Source organism: Lissotriton helveticus, chromosome 3_1 (assembly GCF_964261635.1).
Source record: "Lissotriton helveticus chromosome 3_1, aLisHel1.1, whole genome shotgun sequence".
NCBI lineage: Eukaryota > Metazoa > Chordata > Amphibia > Caudata > Salamandridae > Lissotriton > Lissotriton helveticus.
Window position 1 is genome coordinate 1,364,834,820 of NC_136061.1, and position 24,000 is coordinate 1,364,858,819.

General features: G+C 44.6%; 1 protein-coding gene across 1 annotated transcript in view; it reads left to right on the forward strand.

Annotated features, from left to right (window-relative positions):
* Window positions 1–24,000, forward strand: part of LOC144823470 (carotenoid-cleaving dioxygenase, mitochondrial-like) — a 323,728-nt gene that overhangs the window by 269,254 nt on the left and 30,474 nt on the right. The window contains exons 10-11 of the mRNA XM_078682009.1: window positions 10,609–10,791; window positions 15,591–15,701. Coding sequence (XP_078538135.1) covers window positions 10,609–10,791; window positions 15,591–15,701 — 294 coding nt within the window. The remainder of the gene's footprint in view (window positions 1–10,608; window positions 10,792–15,590; window positions 15,702–24,000) is intronic.

Sequence of the window (24,000 nt, forward strand, 5' to 3'; positions counted from 1 at the left end):
TACGGCGGCGACCACACTGTGGCCGGGTGGATGGATGCAGGTAAGGCATCTCTGGGGATTCACACAGTGCGACTTGATCGGCATTTCCACGCTAGGGGATGTATGGGCCCACAACCATATAAAATTATTTACAGAGCTCAAGGCTGAATTCTTACGACATATTTCACAGGTCCGCCTGTATCTACAGAATTGGCATGTTCTGGTGGAATGCCAGCATGGGCTGAGAAAGCTCCCAGACAGTAACTTCCTGGAATATAAGCTGGTGATGAATAGGACAGAATAGAAGGGAATATCCCAGCTTTATATAACCCTGATCCTCAACACCCTTCACCCTTACACAACCCTACAATAGATGGGCACTGGAGGGGGAGAACTGCATGGTGATGATTGGAGACAGGCAATGATGGCTTCACTGTATCTCGCTGTGTCCTCTAGACTGCACATTATACTATTTAAATACTTACGTAGATTCTACTATTCACCAACGCAGCTCTGGTGCTTGAGCAGAGCAAGGTCCCTCCACTGCATTAGATGTTCAGCCCAAGAGGAGACATTCTACCATATGATGTGCCCATGGCCGACCATTCAGTAATACTTGGAAACTATTAAGAAATAGGGGAAGTAATTGGCCGTTAGGTCCTGGTTGATCCTTGAATAGAAATACTTGGTTTACTGGAAGAGTGAGGGGGGGGGCATGTCATAATCACTTATTCGTAGCTACGGGATTCTTGGTGGCAAAAAAGGACCCAGCAAGACACCTAAGAGATGCTTAGGTACCTGTAATCTTGGAATGGTTGAGTGGTATGGACTTCTTTGCAAAAGTTAAATAGATTGTGTAACAGGCACAAGGTGACACTCCAAAGCATACGATATGGGAGGACTGGTGGGATTACTCATAAAATTGAAACATCTCTATTCTGGCTATCCTGTACATGTATGATGATTCCACTATGTTGCTATAGTTAGAAGTTCCTCATAATGTAATACAGGTGCTATGCTGTCTGTCTGAAGATTGTATACTGCTGTTCTTTATAGCAATAATACAAATAAAACATTCTTAAAAAGGACAACACTTTTAAGACACTTTCAATATGTAGGCCATTCCAAAAATGATTTGAAATGGGTTGTATTGGACAAAATCACTGGCAACCCAGATAATCTAGGCAAAACATTACTCTGTCATGAACAAAAATGGATATGCCGCTACAGAAGGGCCTCAGCGATGATGTTATTTAGTGACAACTGGTACTCATATCTGTGGCTGCCGCAAGTTGCAAACACCATACGTAAACGTAAGATACTTGCCTGTTGCCCTGTATTCACGGTGACATGCATTAGAAACAGACAAATGCCATCTAGAATCCCATAGGTGGCAGGTTGAAGAAAAATAAAATAAAAGTATACCTGTACTCTCTACAAGAAGCTCATAGCAGAAATTAACATAACTAGGGTATTGCATTCTAAGCATATACTACTTATAAATATGGCCTAGAATAAATATATAAAAATATGTTCATGGCACAACAAATGAATGATATGCCATTTATCATATCCTGATTCACCACACCTAATTTACTGATTTAATCAGTAAATACATACAGATTTAGTTGTCATCTTTTAGTGTTGTAGACATCCAACTAGTATCAGAGGACCACATCTCCCATGATCCTTGAGTAGCAGGACAGGGTATGCTTCAAGTAACACGCTCACATTTGGAGAGGAGCGCGTCCAACTAGCATAAAAAAATGCATGTCCCATGATCCTTGAGTAAAGCCACGGGCACACTCCAAGTGACACACCATTTCTAGGAGAGGAGTGTGTAAATAGGGTAGATCCTGTGCATTTCATTGACCAGTGCGGTGGAAGAGAGACTCATAGGAGCAGTACAGGTGGCACTGTACCCTTCGGGCAAGGACATCCACCAGCACAAGGAAAGGAACAGCAAGCATCTAGAAAGGTTAACCGTTACCAGGACAGAGGGACATGAGCACACATTGGGGGCACGCATATTCAAGTCCTAGTAATACTCCACTAAAAGCCTTTGCTGAGCAGTTGGAATTAAGTTTAGCACGTCTCATGCTCCTTTTATAGTTCAGATGATTAGAGATATGTTAGGCTAGTACATCACAATTCACACTGTGTAAAAGATGCATTGAAATCTCAGTCATGTGCATTGTCTTGTAACTGACATTTGGGTACATTTTTAAAATAAGACACTCATGCTCACCCAATATTGTGTTTCCATTATAAGTCTGGGCTGAGGCTTCCCCGCCTCCTGTATTACTTTGTCAACTTACCGCTATTTATCCCGGCGTCCTTTTTCACTATGCTGAGTAAGATGCTGCGGGACTTCATCTGGGGCACCGCAAGGCATAGGCTGGCACTAGCGAAGTTATACCCGCCGATGGACTGGGGGGCCTGGCTGCGCCCTGTTTTGAGCACTACTATCTAGCCCGCAGCTACAATGAGTCGCTCTTTGGTTGGCAGATAGAGGCAGAGATGATACAGCTACAGCAATGCCACCTTACTCACTAGAGCGTATAACCAAACTCTTCCATCCTCTGGCCGTGATAGAGCGCCCAACACCACTCCTCCTGGCAGTGGCATACAAGTGCCATCGGAGGGCTTTATACCTTACCCGTAGTACGGTTCCCTATGCGCCGGCTATACCCCTGGAGGGCTCGCCTAGTGGTGCAGGGGTTCTCACGACCTCCATGCTCACGGAATAGTGGGAGGCCAACATCCATACACTTGAAGACCTGTACAGAGAAGGGGAGCTCATAGCATATATGACGCTGGTAGCAGAGGAGGGGCATCCCCCCGGGGGGTTCTTATTGCACCGCTTATTGATGGCGAAGCTGACTTCCAGGTGGGGAGATGTAACTACGGAGCCCAGGCAGCATTTAACCATGCAGTATCTCCATGTTATGGGGAGGGGCAGACATCTGGTTCGTTGGTTTGCGGCATCCTTAAGGGAGCATGTGGCAGTTAGTTTAGGCCCCCTCAGAGGCAAATGGGAGCTGGACCTGGGGCGGCCGATAGCGGACAAAGAGTGGGAAAGGGTACTCAGAAGTCCGATACGTATCCCCAGAAACATGCGATTCCGCCAAATTCAGCTTTTTATTGTTCACAGGGCTTACCTCAATCAATCAATCAATCACGGCATTTATAAAGCGCGCTACTCACCCGGGAGGGTCTCAAGGCGCTGGGGGAGGGGGTATGTTACTGCTCGAACAGCCAGGTCTTGAGCTGCTTCCTGAAGGAGAGATGGTCCTGGGTTCGCCGAAGGTGGGTGGGGAGGGAGTTCCAGGTCTTGGCTGCCAGGTAGGAGAAGGATCTTCCTCCGGCGGTGGCTCTGCGGATGCGTGGTACGGTGGCGAGGGCGTGGCTGGTTGATCGTAGCTGGCGGGTGGGCGTGTAGAAGGTCATGCGGTCGTTGAGGTACTTGGGGCCCAGGTCGTGGAGAGCCTTGTGTGCGTGGGTGAGGAGTCTGAACGTGATTCTCTTGCTGACGGGGAGCCAGTGCAGGTCTTTCAGGTGTCCGGTGATGTGGCTGTGTTGGGGGATGTCCAGGATGAGTAGTGCGGAGGCGTTCTGGATGTGCTGGAGTCTTTTTTGAAGTTTGGCTGTGGTTCCGGCGTAGAGGGTGTTCCCATAGTCCAGTCGGCTGGTGACGAGTGCCTGGGTGACGGTCTTCCTGGTTTCAGTGGGGATCCATCTGAAGATCTTGCGGAGCATGCGCAGGGTGTTGAAGCACGAAGATGAGACAGTGTTGACTTGTCTGGTCATCGACAGGGAGGAGTCCAGAATGAAGCCCAGGTTGCGTGCGCGGTCCGTTGGCTTGGGAGCGGTGCCCAGGGCCACCATGAGTCGTCCCAGGCGGAGGGTGATGATCCCAGGATGAGAACTTCCGTCTTGTCTGAGCTCAGTTTAAGGCGGCTGTTCCTCATCCAGTCGGCGACGTCTTTCATCCCGTCGTGTAGGTTGGCTCTGGCGGTGGTGGGGTCGTTGGTGAGGGAGAGGATCAGCTGGGTGTCGTCGGCGTAGGAGATGATTTTGAGGTTGTGTTGGCGTGCGATGGCTGCGAGGGGGCTCATGTAGACGTTGAAGAGGGTTGGACTGAGTGAAGATCCTTGTGGAACGCCGCAGATGACTTTGGTGGCCTCGGATCTGAACGGGGGGAGGCAAACTCTCTGGGTTCTTCCGGCGAGGAACGAGATGATCCATTCCAGTGCTTTCTCTCGGATTCCGATGTTGCTGAGGCGCTTCACTAGCGTGCGGTGGCAGACGTGTCGAACGCCGCAGAGAGGTCCAAGAGGATGAGGGCTGCTGTTTCCCCGTTGTCGGTTAGGGTTCTGATGTCGTCGGTGGCTGCGATTAGGGCGGTCTCGGTGCTGTGGTTGGCCCGAAACCCGGACTGCGAGGGGTCGAGGGATCCATTCGTCTCAAGGAAGGTTGCAAGCTGTCTGTTGACGGTCTTCTCGATGACTTTGGCCAGAAAGGGAAGGAGCGAGATGGGATGGTAGTTCTTGAGGTCGGTGGGGTCCGCCGTTGGTTTCTTCAGGAGGGCTGTAAGCTCGGCGTGCTTCCAGCTCTCCGGGAAGGTGGCAGTGTGGAAGGAGGAGTTGATGATGTCCCGGAGATGGGGTGCGATGATGCTCACGCCTGAGCTGATTAATAAGTTTTTCTGTCGCGAAGATGCGCTCTGTCCCAGGTGTGGTGAGTTGGGGGCGGATTCCTGCATATGCTGTGGAGTTGTCCTGGGTTGGGCACTTTCTGGCGCGCAGTTAGTGAGTTGCTACGGAGTTGCACAGGTCGCACCATATCCTTTGACTGGCCCGAATACATCCTACATCACTTCAAAAGATCCCCCAAAGATAAGGTGTCATCCCGTTTTCTGGACCTGGGGCTAGTGGTAGGAAGGCGTCTCCTCACAAGGAGGTGGAAGGCGCATGACCCGCCATGCGCATGAGCATGGCACTCCTCACTTCAAGCATGGGCCAGAGCGGAGTGGACTGCCATTCGCAGGGAGGAAACACTGGGGCTCTGGAAAGAACCCATAGCGGCACATTGGGAGCGGATGCTAGGTGCATTACAATGGGCGGACGGGGGGTGCACACTTTGCACGGTAGGCACAGGAAGTGCACAAGCGGGTGAGTGCAGGCCACAGACTGTTCTCCTGCCGGGATAATCTGGTATGTTTTACTCATGCTCCACCAGGGCATAATGTCAACCTTGCTGGCGGGGTCGCAGATACAGAGAGCGTGCGCTAGTTGGGGGGGGTGGAGGGTCAAGGCGGGGGGGAACGAGAGGGAGTTTTACATACAGGAGGGTTTTGCTGCTAAAGTTAATGTTTCTTGTTCCGTACATACGATATCTGTTTACATGCCCAAGATGGAGGGTCAGCCCTGAACAGCAAGGACCATTGTGAGGTTAACACATCGACTCTCATGGACACCTTCAGTGTCTGAACCAGGACCTGCGCAGTGTAGTCCAGTTGGCGGGCATCTTTTGTTCTATTCACTGCAAAGCTCGAATACTTATGACACAATATGACCATGTGCTAATGCAATGTTAAATGACTTACCTATGAGAGTGAGCATTTATAAATGATACCTGTATTGTAATGTGTACCTTTAAAACAATAAAAACAATTAAAAAAAATAAAAATAATAAGTCCGTGCTGAAAAAACTGGAAATGCTACATGCTTCTCCTAATGGCATGTGTGCCGGATATATATGACTGCGAAATGCATCATGGTATTATAACACCTTCAGTGGAAAGGATTCTCCATAAACCTTTAAACTTATGTTGAGTGTTTCTCTTGTCCTGTCTGTTGCATAAGGACACTTTTTCAAGTTGGATGAGAAAGTGCTTGATAGACATGTGAAAGTTGGAAGGGCCGGTTATAAGTAATAGAGCAAGGCACACTGTTCATAATGATCACATTTTAGAACTTTGCTAACAGGGAAGAATACAGTTGATAACAATGAGAGAGAACCTATCAAATACAAGATTAATAGATGTTGCCTCAACAATGAGGACACCCTCATTAACAGCTGTTCATAATGATTATCTTTAAGAGATTGACTACAGAGAAGTGCTCACTCCCTCAACGCCGATGAGGTTAGAAAAAATCTCAAATAGGATGAGTAAGGCTACTTTTAAGCCATCTAAAGTCACATTTTAATGCCAAATATAACAGTGGTTCATGTACTTCATGAGAATCCTATATATATGATGACAGAGTGGTGCTTTTTAATGGTGTGCGGTGTCAGCATACATGTAAATGGGTTAAAGGGTTTCACAATACATGTTTGCTATCACAGTATCGTCTGATAGGGCAGTCTTACGCCTCTTATGTTTTTTAACACACTCTTTTGTCATTAGGAAGAGGCTGAAACATGTCTGCAGTTTGAGATGTGGAATGTTAACCATTAGTTTTTCAATTAACATATCAACTTTGGTTTCTAACTATGACATGGGTACTCATTAAGTAAACTGAAATATCCAAGGTATACCTATATTCAATTTTACTTTGACTGGATCCCTGCATCTGTCACAAATAATATGTTATATGATCTTCCACTTTATGGTTGAGCCAATTCAGGTGGTCTCTCCCTACCTGGATGAGGGAAGACACCAATGATGAAGCATGCCAACATTTAGTTGGTGAGGTGTCTTCTCCTTTGATTTAAAATAACCCGGTAGGATATCTGATAGATCTCAAATCAGGGACTAATCATTGCTAGGCCCTATCACCCTGTTGTGTAGAATCAGACTACAAATCTTAACTGCAGCACATTTTTTAGGCTGAAGCCATGTTTTCCTTGTTACACTAGTGGGGCACCATAAGTGCTTCTGCCCACATGCAACTTTTAACTTTCCATGCCATGGGTGTATTTTCTGCGCAATATACTATGGCGTCAATTGAAAGTTATGTATGCAAATCTGGGATTAGCCAATTTCTACAAATTTTAGGGGTCAGAACACATACACTGAGCATTGGACAGCAGTGCAGTAGTGTACAGACTCTGAAAACCAGCAATGCATTTTAGCAGCAAACAATGGGTGTTATTGCACAAAAGGTCTTTTTCTCACAGGGCCGCACTGTAGTCCCGATCCTCCTGGACCTGTCTGCAGCATTTAACACAGTCTCTAATGCACTTCTAAGATCTAGACTCATGGAATTCGGCACCTATAGGAATGCTCACATGGCTGCAGTCCTTCCTTATGAACAGTGATGACTCACTGTCCATGCCACCTTATCCTTCAACCACGTTCACTGTAAGTTGTGGGGTCCCTTAGTGCTGAGCCCCACAGTTTTTAATATGTTCATGTATCTGCTAGGCGCGATAGTGAGAGCCTATGGCTTCAATTCTATGTGGACGACACATATCCATCTCCAAACAGACTGAAGAAAAAAGAGCTAACTTCTGAAGTTGGGAGTCTGAAGTAACAGATTGGATGAGAAAGAATTGCTTAAAGCCTAATGGAGAAAAGACAGAAATCCTGCTCTTCAGCAAAAAGCCTTGAGCGTCAGAATGAACTGGAAACACCCCACCCCCCAGCATCGTGGGAAGGAATTTAGGAGCTATAGTTTATACCTCTTTAACATTACCCAAACAAATCTATACAGTTGTCGACACCTCTTTTTGGCTTATAAAATGCCTGGATAAAATCTTACCCCTCTTACCCATCTCAATTATCAAAGCAATGGTTTAGGCCCTGATACCATAGCAACTCACATTTTCTAAGGATTTCACAATAAATTCTGAACAGGCTACAGATAGGACAAAATTATTTTTGGGAATATCCAAGCATAATTTTTTTAAACAGCGTAATTTGAAAGCCCTTCATTGGATACCTATTCAGTAGCATATTTTATTCAAGATATGCTACAAGAGATTTGTTGGTTGCCATTAAAATCTTGTGTTTTCTTATCTTGACACCAGACTTTGGAACTCCCTTCCCTTCCACATAAGATCAATGGGCACTCATAATCTATTTAAGAAAAAGTATTAAATCTTGATTATTCCAACAGAACCTTTATATCTATAGCACACTTTATTAATCCCATTCATTCATTCATTTTTCATCTTAAGGAAGTCCTCAGCTTTGAATTTGCAATATACAGCATTTTAACATGGCTTAAAAAGTACACTATCTAGTATGCACTCTATGGGTTTGATTCCTCCAGCATGAAGGGAGAGCATGGAGCACGTTATACACTGAGAAACTACGCTACATCCACTATGATACTACGTTACAGGCATGTAATTTGTTTGTTTGTGACTGTTTCTTTTTCCACAGGTTTCTCCTTTTTCCTCGCCTATTTAGGTGGTGAGGACACCAACTGTAAGTACACAGTTAGGTTAGTGGGACCGAGGGTTGGATACACCTTAGCGAGTGTATACCGCCCAGGTTCCCTTCAATTGGTCCTGACGAAAACCTGGTACATCCCACCACAGGTTGAAACATGTAGATCTTTTTTCACATTCACATAGATACTGTTGGTCAATATAGCCAACCGAAGTATCGTAGAACCACTTTTTTAATCATTGTCCAGTAGCTTCAGTATAAATCCTTCCCCAGAAGTTATACTCGGACAATTTTTTATCTCAACCTTTTTTTGCACTACATTTACAAGAAAACAACCCGCTCCACTGTAGTCAGGTGTCGCAGCACACCCGGATGGCACTCGGCTGTCTGGGTGGGACCCAGATGATGAAGCATGTCACCAACCAGGTTGGTGAATGAGGGGCTTTTAACAAAAGAACAATTTTCTTTTGTTTTTTCTCCATCTCCCTAATTCCCATTAGAACCAACATGTCGGTCCAATGGTGATACTCCTTCTTTTGTTTACATAAAAAAAGTACCAACATGTCATATGTGATCCTATTAGCCAGCCAAATCCTAGAATGCAAAGTTTTTTCTGGCAAAAAATAGGGTTTGCTAAAGTGTTGAGCATGATAATGAGAATCCTGGCCACACTGGTACATACATTCTGCCTTATTATTTTTTTCATTCTACAATTACTGTACAAGAAAATCAACTGACTTATAAAATAGGTAGTTCTGATTGATACTTCGACCCACAACTTCCTCATCTATTAAATCTCATACCATTGCCAGATTTGATCCGGAAATGTTGAAAAATGTTGAAGGAGCTGTAAATCGCTTCACCACAGTGCTCCGATGTCTTGCTCTTTTTTAGGTGCAGTGCGTAGATCCAATGACACTGAAGAAGGGGTCAGAATGCCAACATTGCCATTTCTGGCATTTCAAGGCCTCTTCTTTAGGTTCACATGATGCCTGTCCTTTGTGTCTAGACCCTACGCACATTGGTACCCCCCTGTGTCTGTGCGTCCTCGACTTCAACATTAGTAGAAGGCCCGGAGGACCTTCTGAAACATATATGGGGTATAACGAGCATCAGCACATTTTCAGAGCGGACTCCTGGGACAGGCATGGTGAAGCGAACTCTCTCCAAGGAGTGAGTTGCTCTGCCTGCAGATTCCTTGCCCTACTTGCCTTCCAAATCTGGAGTGTTACGGTCAACCTAATAAAGTTTCAAGTTAGTTTTTCCACTGCATATTTGTGATCTTCTTCATTTTCGACTTGTAATCTAAGGGTTTAGGACATCAGATAGAAATCAAGTACTGGAGAAGTGTTTTAGCCGTGGTGCCACCTGTCAGCATGGGCGAGCGTTTCTGGACCCAGTCTGGGGACTGTAGGAGAAGTAAGAGGTGAGGAATCTGCAAGTAGATAGAGCATCCACCAGAAACGTTTATTGCACTTAGGTATCTTATTCAGCAAATAATATCTTGATGTTCTTGATATTTTTGCTGCACATGAGTTTGTGACATTGCAGCCACTGTTTCTCCCTTTCTTTATACTATTTGTTTATTTTCTGTATGTACGTGGTTTACAATTTATCTTTTGTTGGATTTTGAAATTACATATTTTCCATCGGTCTGACTTATAGTTTTTGTAAGCATTTTTACTTGAGCTTTCCTCCATTTAATGATCACTTGTCAACCTCTGAAATGTAGCGTGAAATCATTTCAAGGGAGGAAATAGTCTTTCATTTTTTTGCCAGTCTAAAGATTGAAAGGCTACATTATCAGCTCGAACTAATGCAACATGTTATGGTTTCATCATTGCTGCAATAGCATATGTAAACGCCACTATTCTTGTCTCATGCTGATGTAATCTCCTGGTTCATAGATTTAAGGCATTTCACAAAAAATATAACAATAAGATAAGTAGTGTAATATTTTGATTGTTAATGCTAGTAGAATGTATGTACCAATAAAGGATACTATATTGCATTTTCAAAAACTTTACTGTTCATTTTAAGTTAGAGATTTTAATATAGCCAATATTGATGTGGAGAATCTACTTACACAAATATGTGGATATTATTCTGAGTTGCGACCTGAGCCAAACGTTTTGCAAGAATAAGCAGTTTAATAAGCAGTTTAATTTGGAAGGGAGCAACTTGAAATCTCAAATTTCGTAGATTCTAGCTTAGTCATGCTCTCTAGACAAGCATGTGAGACAAGATTTGCTGTATGCTATTATGCTTTCATACTCCTCTTTCAGGTTTGGTGTACTTATGAAAGCCTACATGATGATACAGTGGAAAAAGTGGGTGGTGTGGAGCTTCCCCATATTAACTACTCCAAGTACAATGCAAAAAAGTATGACTTCTTCTATGGCTGTGGTTTTGGGCATATCGTGGCAGATTCCTTAATAAAGATGGATTTAAAAACCAAAGCGATGAAGGTAAGAGCAATCATGGAACCAATAACACATAAATGAAAATGAATAACTGTAGGTACTATTTTCAGAATTCATGGCAGTACATCTTGCCTGGAGCACACCGAAAAGGTAAGTATCCAAAACAGTGGTATAGGTATGTTGACAACAGTCCCCAATCAATAGCATAGATCAAAATGTGTTTTTATTCTAGTCTTCAAGAGATCATGTTTCTAGTTACATAAATGTCAATAGCTGATGTAGAGGCATATACGGTAAAGTTAACATGTGGACAGACTCAGCAATATATTATTGCAACCAAACATTGATACAGTAGAAGATTTCTTCAGACAATACAGCCATCTCTCTCTTAAAGACCGGTCTCTTGAAGACCGGAATAAAAAGAAAATTAAGCCTACGCTACTGATTGTGAATGAGTATGTCAGCGTGAAGTATGTATATTTAAGATTTAGGGCCAGATTTATATTCTGACGGATTGGCCCGTTTCTCCGCCGGGGCGGCGAAGTAAATTGCTATTTGCCCAGATGGAGATGCAACCCATCAGATTTAGAAATGACTACCAATAACTGCTGAGGCAGTCATTTCTTAAAGCATCACCAGGAACTGATGTCACTGTGGTTCCTGTCAATCCTTTTTTCAGTTTTGCGCAGGGCTCCGTCAACATGATGGAGCCTTGCACCAAAAAGTATTTTTTTTTTCAAAAATAAAATTCCAAAGCAGAATTTTCTTTTTAAAATAAGGACAATGCCCCCTCACCATGGGATTCATCTCCCATGGTGAAGGGGGTATTTTGTGTTTTTTACCGTTCCTTACCGCCAGGGTTTGCCTGGTGGTGACGGCTCGATAAAAATGGCTGTTTGTCCGAATTGGATGGACCGACATTTAGCCAATTCTCCAATGGCCATTACTTATTTGGGCTGTCAGAGGTATTTGGCCAAGGCAGTGGTGGAGTAGTCACTATCATGGCTAAACAATGCTCCCTCGCATTTCAATTGGGTGGGCGAATCACTGTGTTGGTGGGAAGGAACACCGTTGCTCCTGTGGGAGGGGGTATAGTCGTAGCCATGATTAAAGTCTGAAAGATGTGCTTCACCTCGCCTCCCCCACCTTAGGGGTGTAGTTGGCAGAGGTCGGCGCACCTCCTATTCTTCTTAGGTATTCCTCTCCAAAGTGGGGGTGTAAATTGGAGGCTCCCATCTGCTACTAGCAGCAGAGGCTGGGGGCTACATTACAAAGGCAGCTGGCCTTAGAAGTTTCCCTCTTGAATAGGGAAGAGGTTTGGCACCGCGGCCAGGCCGACTGAAGCTAGGTAACTGGGGTTCTGTTGCATTACCCAGGTAGGTGGAGGGGTACTGCAACAGAACCCCATTTTCTCACACCTCCCATTTAAAAAAAAAGTCCCTGCTAATGGGGTCTCCAGGGCCAGGCCCTGTGACAGACCCCCGCCTTGCACGGCAGAAGGTCATGTGCATTGTAGAGTTGACAGCCTTTGGCGTGATTGGTCACAGGGCCTGGTCATGCAGCAGGCCATAGACCATGCCCAGGGTGGGATGGGCTGCAAGCGGAGGGGTTGCCCGCAGGGCCAGGCCTAGTGGCCAACCCCCCACTGTACATGACCGAGGGCCCAGCGCAGTGTGGGGTTCTCTGCCTTTACAGAGGTTGGCTGCATGTGGGGGATTGGCGTTAGGTCAGGCCCTGTAGTCAACCCGCCATGGTGCACGGACCAATGGCTGTGCATAGCGGGGTGTTGGATTTACCTATTGTAATTATTAGTTTACTTAAAAGAAACACTAGAAATTCACAGAAAAAAAACAAAAGTTAAAGTAACATTATAGTTAGGTGTGATAAAAAGATCTCTTTTTATTAATAAAGGTGAAAGTAATGTTATAGTTATGTGAATTTGTCAGTGACAACATTAACGTTTTGAACTAAAAATACACAGAAATTCACCAGTTATAGTTGCAGACCAAACTATAACGTGCACCCCCACCGGGGACTGCTTATAACCTCCCATATGACATTACCCATGACATGTACTATGACATCCCTGATGGCATTCAGATTAGTTTAGCAGTCCCAGGAGATAGGGTCCCCAGGGCATTTAGAGGCTCAGGGAGGAGGTCCATGCGGCCCTCCTCCCTTTAAAAAATACAGTGGGCCCCAGGGGATTGTGTCCCCAGGGCCAAATACTGCCTGGGGGCTTCCATGCTCTCCTCCCCATAAAAATATTATGTGCCACGGGTATAGGGTCCTTGGGGCCAAAAATGGCTCAGGGAAGGGGTCCGCGCACACCCCTACCCATAAACATAATTCCCAACCCCAGGGGTTAAAAAAGAAGTGCGGCAGACTATGCTTCTTTTTTACCAGGGATTCACATACCCTTTGCAAATCTTCTAGGACCCCACTATCAGGTCTACGGGGTCAGGGTATTCCTACCCTGCCCCCTTGTGTCTTTTACCTTTGTTAGGAATCGGGACTGAGTCCCAAGTCCGAAGATGCCTCCCACCACTTCCTGGTTGAGGTGGTGGCAGCCAACTAGTCAGATCTCGCTTTGAGATCTACTGGTTCCACGAATCCTCCGCGGAGTTAAATATTCACATTTTTTAGCCTTAATTTCTCCATAACTACTGAACGGATTTACACCAAAATATAAAATGCACTCTTTCTGGACCAAGATTTAGCTTTCTGTCAAATTTGGTGTACATCCATTCAGCGGTTTCGGCTGTAACAGTGTCTAAGGTTCCTAGGGAAAAATAAATGAGGGAAACGTGTTTTGGGACCCCCTTTTTCTTAGCCCCCACTTGATGGATCACTCTGAAACATCCCATGTGCAAACTAGCCAAAAAGAAGCACTTCTGTGGAAGGTTTCATGGAGATTCATCGAACCTGGCAAAAGTTATTAGCAGCACATTGTTGTGCATGGAAAGATTCAGGGAGATCTGTCAAGCAGGGGTCGAGGAAAAAAAAGGGCGAGAGGGAACAATAATGCTTTCCCATGTCATTTCCATTAGAGTCTTTAGACACTCCTGCAGCTTGAACCACTTGACAGAATCACACCAAATTTGGCCAAAAGGTAGATTTTGTTCCGCAGATCACGCCTTTTGTTATTTGGTGTAATTCCGGTCAGTATTTTTCGAGGAATTAAAGAGAAAAATAATGTGTATATCTGGGCGGAGTGTAAGCACAGATCTCATGGTGAGATCTGATTGACTGTCAGCACTTCAACCAGGAAGTGCTGGCAGCCATCTTGGGGCCAATACACATGATAGCACCCAAATGTATTGCATCGTAGTGAATGGCTTGTTTTGAGAGTCACAAATATGAGAAATCATTTATTGATGGTACCATACTCATTAAAGCAACTGTGGTGTGTTCTACGGTTATTTTACCCTGTGAAAAAGCCTTCAGCTGTGAATTCATGAATCATGTTTGCGAGAAAACTGTTTTCTCATGATTTTCCTATAGAGGTTCTGGAAGGTGATCCAGAAGCTAAAATGAGAGCATATTTTCTGCAAATTCACACTCTTTGTCAGCTATATGAGAATGTCTGACATTCTCAGTAAAGCATGTACTTACAACAGCAGCAGCCTATCAGTTGATTCCCATGTGTTGTACTGTAGCCTCCCGGAGTGTTCTAAAGAACAACTAGAGCATTAACAGTCTTATTTATGACAAACGTATGGCACATCTGAAGCCATCTTGATTGAATCAAACTGGTAAAGCATAAACATTTTTTTAATAAGGAACCAAATGAGGGGGTTCATTTTGACACAGAAATTACAGTTAGTGCTGTAGTAAAACAAAATAGGACACGTTTTAAGTGAGTTCTCAAATATCTTACTCTTACATTTCATTAAAAAATTGTGACGTGCAGATTGAAACATGCACTTTCAACATGCAAACATTGGTTCTTAATCTGTGGTCCGAGAAACCCTGCGGGTCTGAGAGGCTTACTCAGGAGGGGTCTGTAACTGTTTTACAAAATTAAATAATATTGAAATTAATACAATACAATTACTAAAGTGTATAAAAATAAAAAATCTAAATTTGAAATTTGAAAACGTCTTCTATATTTGATTGTGAATAAAAAAAATATTCCGATATTAGAGCATTTGTTTGGTGCACACATGTTCCTGTATTTTTGTGTATTCTTTTGAAGTTCAAATCATAGAAATTGCTTGGGGTGAGAGGAACCAGGCTTCCCATAATGACTCAGTGGGCGTGGAGCCCCCGATTGAAGTAATGATTCAGCGGGGGGTTCACAGAAAATGTAAAAAATGGAAATTGTCCTCCTATTTGATATAAGGATGCTGGATTACCCAACATGTCACAGCTGGCCCTCACCGACTATAACCTATAATAAAGGAACTATGAAGACAAATGTTTCCAGCGCACGTGTGTGATTTCCATGATCTGTATGATAAGTGTTGCTACTTCATAGTTGTTTGTAGGCATTCCGTGGCAAGAATTTGTTTATCTATTACATTCGTCTCTGACAGAATAATTTAACTCAGTTTGCATGTTGTAAACATTTGTTTCTACATTAGAGTATAATTTATGTGAGACAAGTTTTGTAGCAATAGAAGTTTTAAAATTTCCTGTAGACCTTGTATTAAGTTAAATACATCATTTGATAATGTAAAAAATCTTTAAATAAACAAATGTAAAACTAATAATGTACTCCTGGTTAAACAGCATCCAGCTGGAGGCTGGGTGGAGTCTCCTATCTAGTTTAAACGTGAATGTGGATAAGATTTACGTGTGATCCTTGCTAGGCTATTGACAGTGTGATGCAATGCTTCTAGGTGTGGAAGGAGGAGGGGCTCTACCCTTCAGAGCCTGTTTTCGTCTCACTGCCAGAATCCCAAGAGGAGGATGAAGGGGTTATTATGTCTGTTGTCGTCTCGCCAAATGAGGTAATCATTTTAAGCTAAAACTCTTTTTGTCTTTTTCTCTTAACCGGATACTGCAGTGGAGTCTTTTGAAGGTGAAACTACCAAAGCTCGCCTTTGTTCAACCTGTGGAACTTACCGCATTATGGGCTCGTGTAGATTTCAAACTGTAAATCCGTATGGCAGGCTGAAGAATATGCATGTTTGCACACAATAATGTGACTGAAGGTTGTTTTTTTTTGTTTTTTTAAGTCCTTTCATGTATTATGCTTCTGTGGGTGCTCAATGCTATTTGTTTCAGTCGTTCAAGCGTTTAGGAGACAATAAGGCAGATAGTGACATCTAGTGGCGATACATAATATTGTCTTGCTATGCCTGATGCTCGGATAGATTATAGTTTTTAGGGCTCGGGCCTGCCGTACACAACACTGCGCATGCAGTGTCGCGCAGCGAGAGTCCTTGTCCCGGGGATTTGAAAATGGACCTGGAAATTCCACGCAGTTTCTACGTGTTATTTCCAAGGTCCATTTTCATCAGCCTTCGTGTGCGTGCTGTTTTTTAACAGAACACGCAATAGGCCATGGGCGGTCACGTAGCTCCGCCCCTGGCCTATTGGTGTCTGTTACCCGCACCAGAGGCCATATGTTTTGAATTATCGCAGCTTGACAGTTCAAAACATATGCTCGCAGTGGTGCGCGCGTGCACCACTCGCGTGCTTTTTTGGTTTTTTTACACAATAGCGATCGCGAAAACGATCGCTTTCAGTGCCGCTTGTATTTATGTGTACACAACACATTTGGTTAGTGGATGCCGGGAGCACTTTTCAATGGTTTGCGATAAACTGTGTTTCTTAACATGTAAATAATACATTATGGAACGGGGTTGGGTTTGTAATCTTTTCTCTGGGGCTTTTTTTCTTGCAAATTACAAGTGGGAGGTAGGGGTGTTTTGGGTCAAGGCTGGGGGCAGTGACCTAACGCTCACAGCCTGTGTGGCCCTCAGAGAGGTAGGATCCACTTGCAAAGCTCGCGGGGTAGGGGAGCCTTTTATTCTCCTCGCGCCAAACACCTTGTGTGTGCATATGCGCCTCGGCCTGAAGTGAAAACCATAAAATCACGCTTCCGTAGATAAAACAATAACATTGTCCTTTTAAAAAAAATAAGTGTGTTCTTTATACAGCGCATTTAGCCTAATTGCTTTAAATGGAGCATTTCTATATGGAAATACTACGTATTCTAACCTTGAAGGGATGAAAGGCTCAGCTGACTAAGCATACCGGCATCTAAACTTTTGGCCTGCAGTTCACACCCACACAGATCTGTAGGAGCAGATTTTTAAAAGCCAATGAATTAGACGAGACAAAGATTACAAGGTAGGAGACACTTCATGGGCTGTGACACCACCTCCTGTGATGTTCTTGTGCACTGCCTATGTTAAACATTCCCCACTTACAAATGTGCCCGTCTCTATTTACATGCAATATAAAGAGCTTCGTGCTTTTTGACTGGGGCCAGCATGTTTGAAGTCCTCTTCGCACTCGGCATGCTGGCAATGTAGAGATATAAGTGGCTAACGATGAGGTAATGCTTCTAGCGCGCTGTATTGCAGGTGCTCAGACTGAGATCCCAGAGGTTTACAGCAATGCAGGGACTTACTAAAAGGAACGCAGTTTCTGTTGCTCTGGCAACCGCCCTTGCGTCTTGCTAGGTACTGTGTATGTCAATAGAATCATGAAACAGGAAAATAGCTGCGCTTCGCGGTCTGCACCGGCGGTGCTAACCCTAGCGACATGCAAACAGCAAAGGCATGTGTAGGTACACATAAAATCCAGATGCAGGTACACTCTATATACGTAATGCATACGAGCAAACTACAAACCCACATGCACATTAGCAACAACCATAGATGGGCAAACCGAGAATACACTTCAAGCAAAGCAGCGAGCCCACAAACGGGCAAGCAGTCAATCCACATTGACTAAATGAAACAGCAAATACACGATAACAGCAAATCAACATGCTGACACTGCAGATCCATTTGCAGATACACAACAGGCTAACAGCAAACCCACAAATAGAAAAATTAGAAATCCATATATTGACAAACAGTAGATCCATTTGCAGGCAAACAGCGCTCATCCTGGCAAATGCCAAACAGAGGTATAGAAACAACAACTTCACAAAGAGGCAACCAGGAAAAGCAGGTACAGGAAAACAGCAAAACCATCTACAGGCAGATAGTAGATTTATTCGCTAGCAAACAGGCCTAGAGGCAAATGACAAAGACGCAAGCAGGAAAACATTACATTCACATACAGGAAATCCTGCATTTACACCTGGATCTCCCAAAGTGGACACAAACCCTCATAATTGCAAGTCTACTTGATTAAACATGGTTTCCAACACCACAAGCTGAGTCCAGAGTCCGGCAAACAAACTGCAAAAAGATAAACCTGCCTTAAGTGGCCTAATAGGTCGTGCATGGAGCTAGAAGGAATGAAGCGCACAGAGTGCAGGAGGGAGAGCTTTGGATAGCGCAACGTGGTACCAGGCTATTACTTCAAAGCGCTTATAAGGAGGAGAGAACAAGAGACATAAAGAGTGCTGTACGCACGGCGGGAGGGGAAAACACACAGACAGGCATGTGCTTGGGTCGAACCCACCTCCCTCTTTCTTGTATCCCCTCTTCCCCCCTGAGCAGCATGAAGCCATGCCCTCTCCATCCTTCCACCCGTGCCGGGCGCATCCCTGAAGGGCTGACATTGGTTCAAACACCTGGGAAGGGCCCCGTTAATCGACACCAAACCTGCTCCTGCCACAAGAACACAACATCAGAGTATCCTGCCTCCAGGAAATGACATCACACCTGTCCTGCCACTTGTAAATACGATTACATCTGGTGTGCGATAGAGAAGTGGCGTCCCAGCTTAGGTTGTACATTCGTTTCATAGACGATATTTTCATTGCATGGGAAGGTGCACCTGATATATTGACTAAACAAATTTCCACATTGAACAATATTGATGAAAGAATCCAGTTCACATGGGAAATCAGCACAGACAAAATCAACTTTTTGGATGTAGAAGTTAAAAAGACCCCAACAGGTTTTCAGACGAATTTATATCGCAAAGACTCTGACAGGAACAACACTTTACAATTTAACAGCTTCCATCCTCCATCACTTAAAAGACATCTGCCATTTTCCCAACTGATGAGGGTGAAAAGGATAGTCTCGGAACCAGAGCAATCAAAAATCCAATCAGAATTCATGATGGAAAGATTCAAAAACAGAGGATACCCTAACTCCATACTAGAACTAGCAAAGGAAAGGATAGCACAAAAAGACAGAAATGAACTATTTGTACCACGAAATTCTCAGGAAAGTCAACGCATTACATGCGTTAGCAAGTTTTCCACTATGAGCTACCACTTCAAAAAAATCATAAGGAAACATTGGATATTACTTGCTGCTGAACCAGATTTCAAACAACAATTCAGCCAAGAGCCGCTTTTTGCGTATACTAGGTCCAAAAACATAGGTGAACTTCTCAAATCGAACACTAAAAAAGGACCACCTATCAAATACAAGGGAACAATTCCCTGTCTGAACTGTCATAATTGTGGAAACATTATGAAAGGCGAACATATTCGCCACACACAAAGCGGAAAGTGGATAAGCTTGAAAGTAAACGAAACTTGTGACTCCACAAACATCATCTACTTGTTGAGCTGCCCGTGTGAAAAGCAATACGTGGGACAAACTGAAAGAAAACTTAAAGTAAGGCTCAACGAGCACAAAAGCAACATCAGAACTAAGATGACAAAATCCTCAATTGCAACACATTTTGTAGAAGCAAAGCACCAAATCGATGAATTGAAAGCTTGCATCCTGGAACAAGTGGACAAAATACCAGGAAGAGACAATAGGAGAACTTTGATCAAAAGAGAGAATCATTGGATTTATTTTTTACAGACCATGAAACCCAACGGGTTAAATGAAAGGATTGAATTTGCGAGTTATCTGTAAATAGGACAGTATCTGACATGTATATTGGTTGGTAAACACACATTTTGTATTCTAGCATTTAAACGAGTCGTGGGTCTTTAAGAACAGTTTAGGTAAACATTGTTCCTTTAAATAAACGAACAACGCACACGCGTCACTAGCAGCAATCCCGGCATGCAGAGAGAGTAAACGGTTCGAGAACGCCAACTCGGTAAGCGCGGCTCTCCATGAAGAGCTTAAGATTCTAAAATAGAGAAGGCTATTCCACGTCGTTAAACCAACTATTAAGTTGAGAAAGCGAGTTCTGTTAGCGCATGGCGAGCTAGTCGCACAAAACCCAGCACATGAAATTCCGAACCAGAGAAAGAGAAAGTTTTTTCTAATAACGTGATAAGGGTGACATGATGACATATGCGGGGATGTAAACAGACAAATTTAACAAAATGCTATTACACAATGTGTTGGAAATAAGTACAGCCGCGATAAAGGCAATAACGAAAAGTCAAAATTAGTTACATGTATTATTTAGGTGGTGATACGAAAAAATATGTGAGTAAAGTAATGCACTGTTGTTGTTTTTTAACAGATCGATCCCTTGATAAAGGCGCTGAGCGCCGAAATGCATTGGGAGTAGAGATAATCAGTTGACGGTTTAAATTGTTAAAGAGATGATTTAATCAATGGATAAATAACGAAATGTGAAAACAACATCTAAACCAAACATGAAAATATTGAATAAAACTACATTATTCAAAAATCAACTATGAAACAAGATTTATTTTTTGAAATATAAAGTGTAAATAAATACAGCAGGATAGTCAGCACAACCTGATGCCCTAGGAGACAGAGCTAAAACCACAAGTTCTGCAGACCAGGAACATTTGCCAAGCACTCGAGAGTAGTGAGTGACACCTAGGAGCACAGAAAAAGCAAAGTAACCAACTAATTAAAATACGGTGCACTCTCCCAACACCACAACAGTCCCAGCTAATCTCTCATAGAAGAATGACGTCACAGCTGTCCTGCCATGAGACAATGACGTCACCATTGTCCAGAGATAGAGAAACTGCGTCACTTCTGTTCTCTAAGAGAAATGACATCACAGCTGTACTGTCTTCCTGAAGAAACATCACATCTGTTCATGAAACAGAGGAATAGCATCACATCTGTCTTAGTTGCTCGACTTGATGTTACCCATAGTATCGCCCTAAGGAGGATGAAAGTCTGAGTAGATTAGCTGAGGTTCGAACATGTAGCTAAGACGAAAACACAGATCCCTGGAGGGGCTGCCTTAGTTCACTTAGCGACCAGTCAGGATGGCATCTTCTGCTGAGGCAGCAGCCTGCATTTTCTTCTCCACATCTTCTCCTACCATTTAGCAGCTTTTTTTTTCTTTTACAGCGATCGCTTTCAGTGCTGCTTTATTTTTTTGATTTTTTTTGTGGAGTGCTTTGATGCTGGTTTCCAAAAATGCGAACTTGTAATCCAAAGCAGAAAAGAGACAGTGTGAGATAGCTGGGGGACGTCAGGCACACTGGAGCTTCCAGTACAAGCCACCTCATCGGTATCTTACCCACTGCCTGTCTCCTTCAAATTGTAGCTCATTTTCAGGCCAATATTCCACCAACAACTGCTCAGTACTAATGCTACTACAGAGTGAGAGTGACAGCATGAGAGTGACTGGATAGTGAGAGTCACTGCAGAGTGAGAGTGACTACAGAGTGAGTGACTGCAGAGTGAGAGTGACTGCATGTGACTGCAGAGTGAGTGACTGCAGAGTGAGAGTGACTGCAGAGTGAGTGACTGCAGAGTGAGAGTGACTGCAGAGTGAGAGTGACAGCAGAGTGAGTGACAGCAGAGTGAGTGACAGCAGAGTGAGTGACAGCAGAGTGAGTGACTGCAGAGTGAGTGACTGCAGAGTAAGAGTGACTGTAGAGTCAGAGTGACTGCAGAGTCAGAGTGACTGCAGAGTGAGAGTGACTGCATGAGTGACTGCAGAGTGCGAGTGACTGCAGAGTGAGAGTGACTGCATGAGTGACTGCAGAGTGAGAGTGACTGCAGAGTGAGAGTGACTGCATGAGTGACTGCAGAGTGAGGGTGACTGCAGAGTGAGAGTGTCTGCATGAGTGACTGCAGAGTGAGAGTGACAGCATGAGTGACAGCAGAGTGAGTGACTGCAGAGTGAGTGACTACAGAGTGAGTGACTGCAGAGTGAGTGACTGCAGAGTGAGAGTCACTGCAGAGTGAGAGTCACTGCAGAGTGAGAGTGACAGCATGAGTGACAGAGTGAGTGACAGCAGAGTGAGTCACTGCAGAGTGAGTGACTGCAGAGTGAGTAACTGCAGAGTGAGTGACTGCAGAGTGAGAGTGACAGCAGAGTGAGAGTGACTGCAGAGTGAGAGTGACAGCATGAGTGACGGGTGAGTGACAGCAGAGTGAGTGACTGCAGAGTGAGTGACTGCAGAGTGAGCGTGACTGCAGATTGAGAGTCACTGCAGAGTGAGAGTGACAGCATAAGTGACAGCAGAGTGAGTGACAGCAGAGTGAGTGACAGAAGAGTGAGTGACTGCAGAGTGAGAGTGACTGTAGAGTGAGAGTGACTGCAGAGTGAGAGTGACTGCATGAGTGACTGCAGAGTGAGAGTGACTGCAGAGTGAGAGTGACTGCAGAGTGAGAGTGACAGCATGAGTGACTGCAGAGTGAGAGTGACTGCATGAGTGACGACAGAGTGAGAGTGACTGCATGAGTGACTGCAGAGTGAGAGTGACAGCATGAGTGACTGCAGAGTGAGAGTGACTGCATGAGTGACTGCAGAGTGAGAGTGACTGCAGTGAGAGTGACTGCAGTGAGAGTGACAGCATGAGTGAGTGACTGCAGTGAGAGTGACAGCATGAGTGAGTGACAGCAGAGTGAGTGACAGCAGAGTGGGAGTGACTGCAAAGTGAGAGTGACGGCATGAGTGACGGGTGAGTGACTGCATAGTGAGTGACTGCAGAGTGAGAGTGACTGCAGAGTGAGAGTGACTGCAGAGTGAGAGTGACAGCATGAGTGACAGCAGAGCGAGAGTGACAGCAGAGTGAGAGTGACAGCAGAGCGAGAGTGACAGCATGAGTAACTGCAGAGAGAGTGACTGCAGAGTGAGTGACTGCAGAGTGAGTGACTGCAGAGTGAGAGTGACTGCAGAGTGAGAGTGACTGCAGAGTGAGAGTGACTGCAGAGTGAGCGTGACTGCAGAGTGAGAGTGACTGCAGAGTGAGAGTGACACCGTGAGTGACTGCAGAGTGAGAGTGACTGCATGAGTGACTGCAGAGTGAGAGTGACTGCAGAGTGAGAGTGACAGCAGAGAGAGAGGGACAGCATGAGTGACAGCAGAGTGAGAGTGACAGCAGAGTGAGAGTGACAGCAGAGTGAGAGTGGCAGCATGAGTGACAGCATGATTGACTGCAGAGTGAGTGACTGCAGACTGAGAGAGACTGCAGAGTGAGAGTGACAGCATGAGTGACAGCAGAGTGAGAGTGACAGCAGAGTGAGAGTGACAGCAGTGAGAGTGACAGCAGTGAGAGTGACAGCATGAGTGACTGCAGAGTGAGAGTGACATCATGAGTGAGGGTGACAGCATGTTATGTTATTAAATTATTTATTGAGCGCACTAACACTGATTAGTTTCTTGGCGCTAATGCATGAGTGTCAGCAGAGTGAGAGTGACAGCAGAGTGAGGGTGACAGCATGAGTGACAGCTTGAATGACTGCGGAGTGAGTGACTGCAGAGTGAGTGACTGCAGAGTGAGAGTGACTGCAGAGTGAGAGTGACTGCAGAGTGAGAGTGACAGCATGAATGACAGCAGAGCGAGAGTGACAGCATGAGTGACAGCAGAGTGAGAGTCACTGCAGAGTGAGAGTGACAGCATAAGTGACAGCAGAGTGAGTGACAGCAGAGTGAGTGACAGAAGAGTGAGTGACTGCAGAGTGAGAGTGACTGTAGAGTGAGAGTGACTGCAGAGTGAGAGTGACTGCATGAGTGACTGCAGAGTGAGAGTGACTGCAGAGTGAGAGTGACTGCAGAGTGAGAGTGACAGCATGAGTGACTGCAGAGTGAGAGTGACTGCATGAGTGACTACAGAGTGAGAGTGACTGCATGAGTGACTGCAGAGTGAGAGTGACAGCATGAGTGACTGCAGAGTGAGAGTGACTGCATGAGTGACTGCAGAGTGAGAGTGACTGCAGTGAGAGTGACTGCAGTGAGAGTGACAGCATGAGTGAGTGACTGCAGTGAGAGTGACAGCATGAGTGAGTGACAGCAGAGTGAGTGACAGCAGAG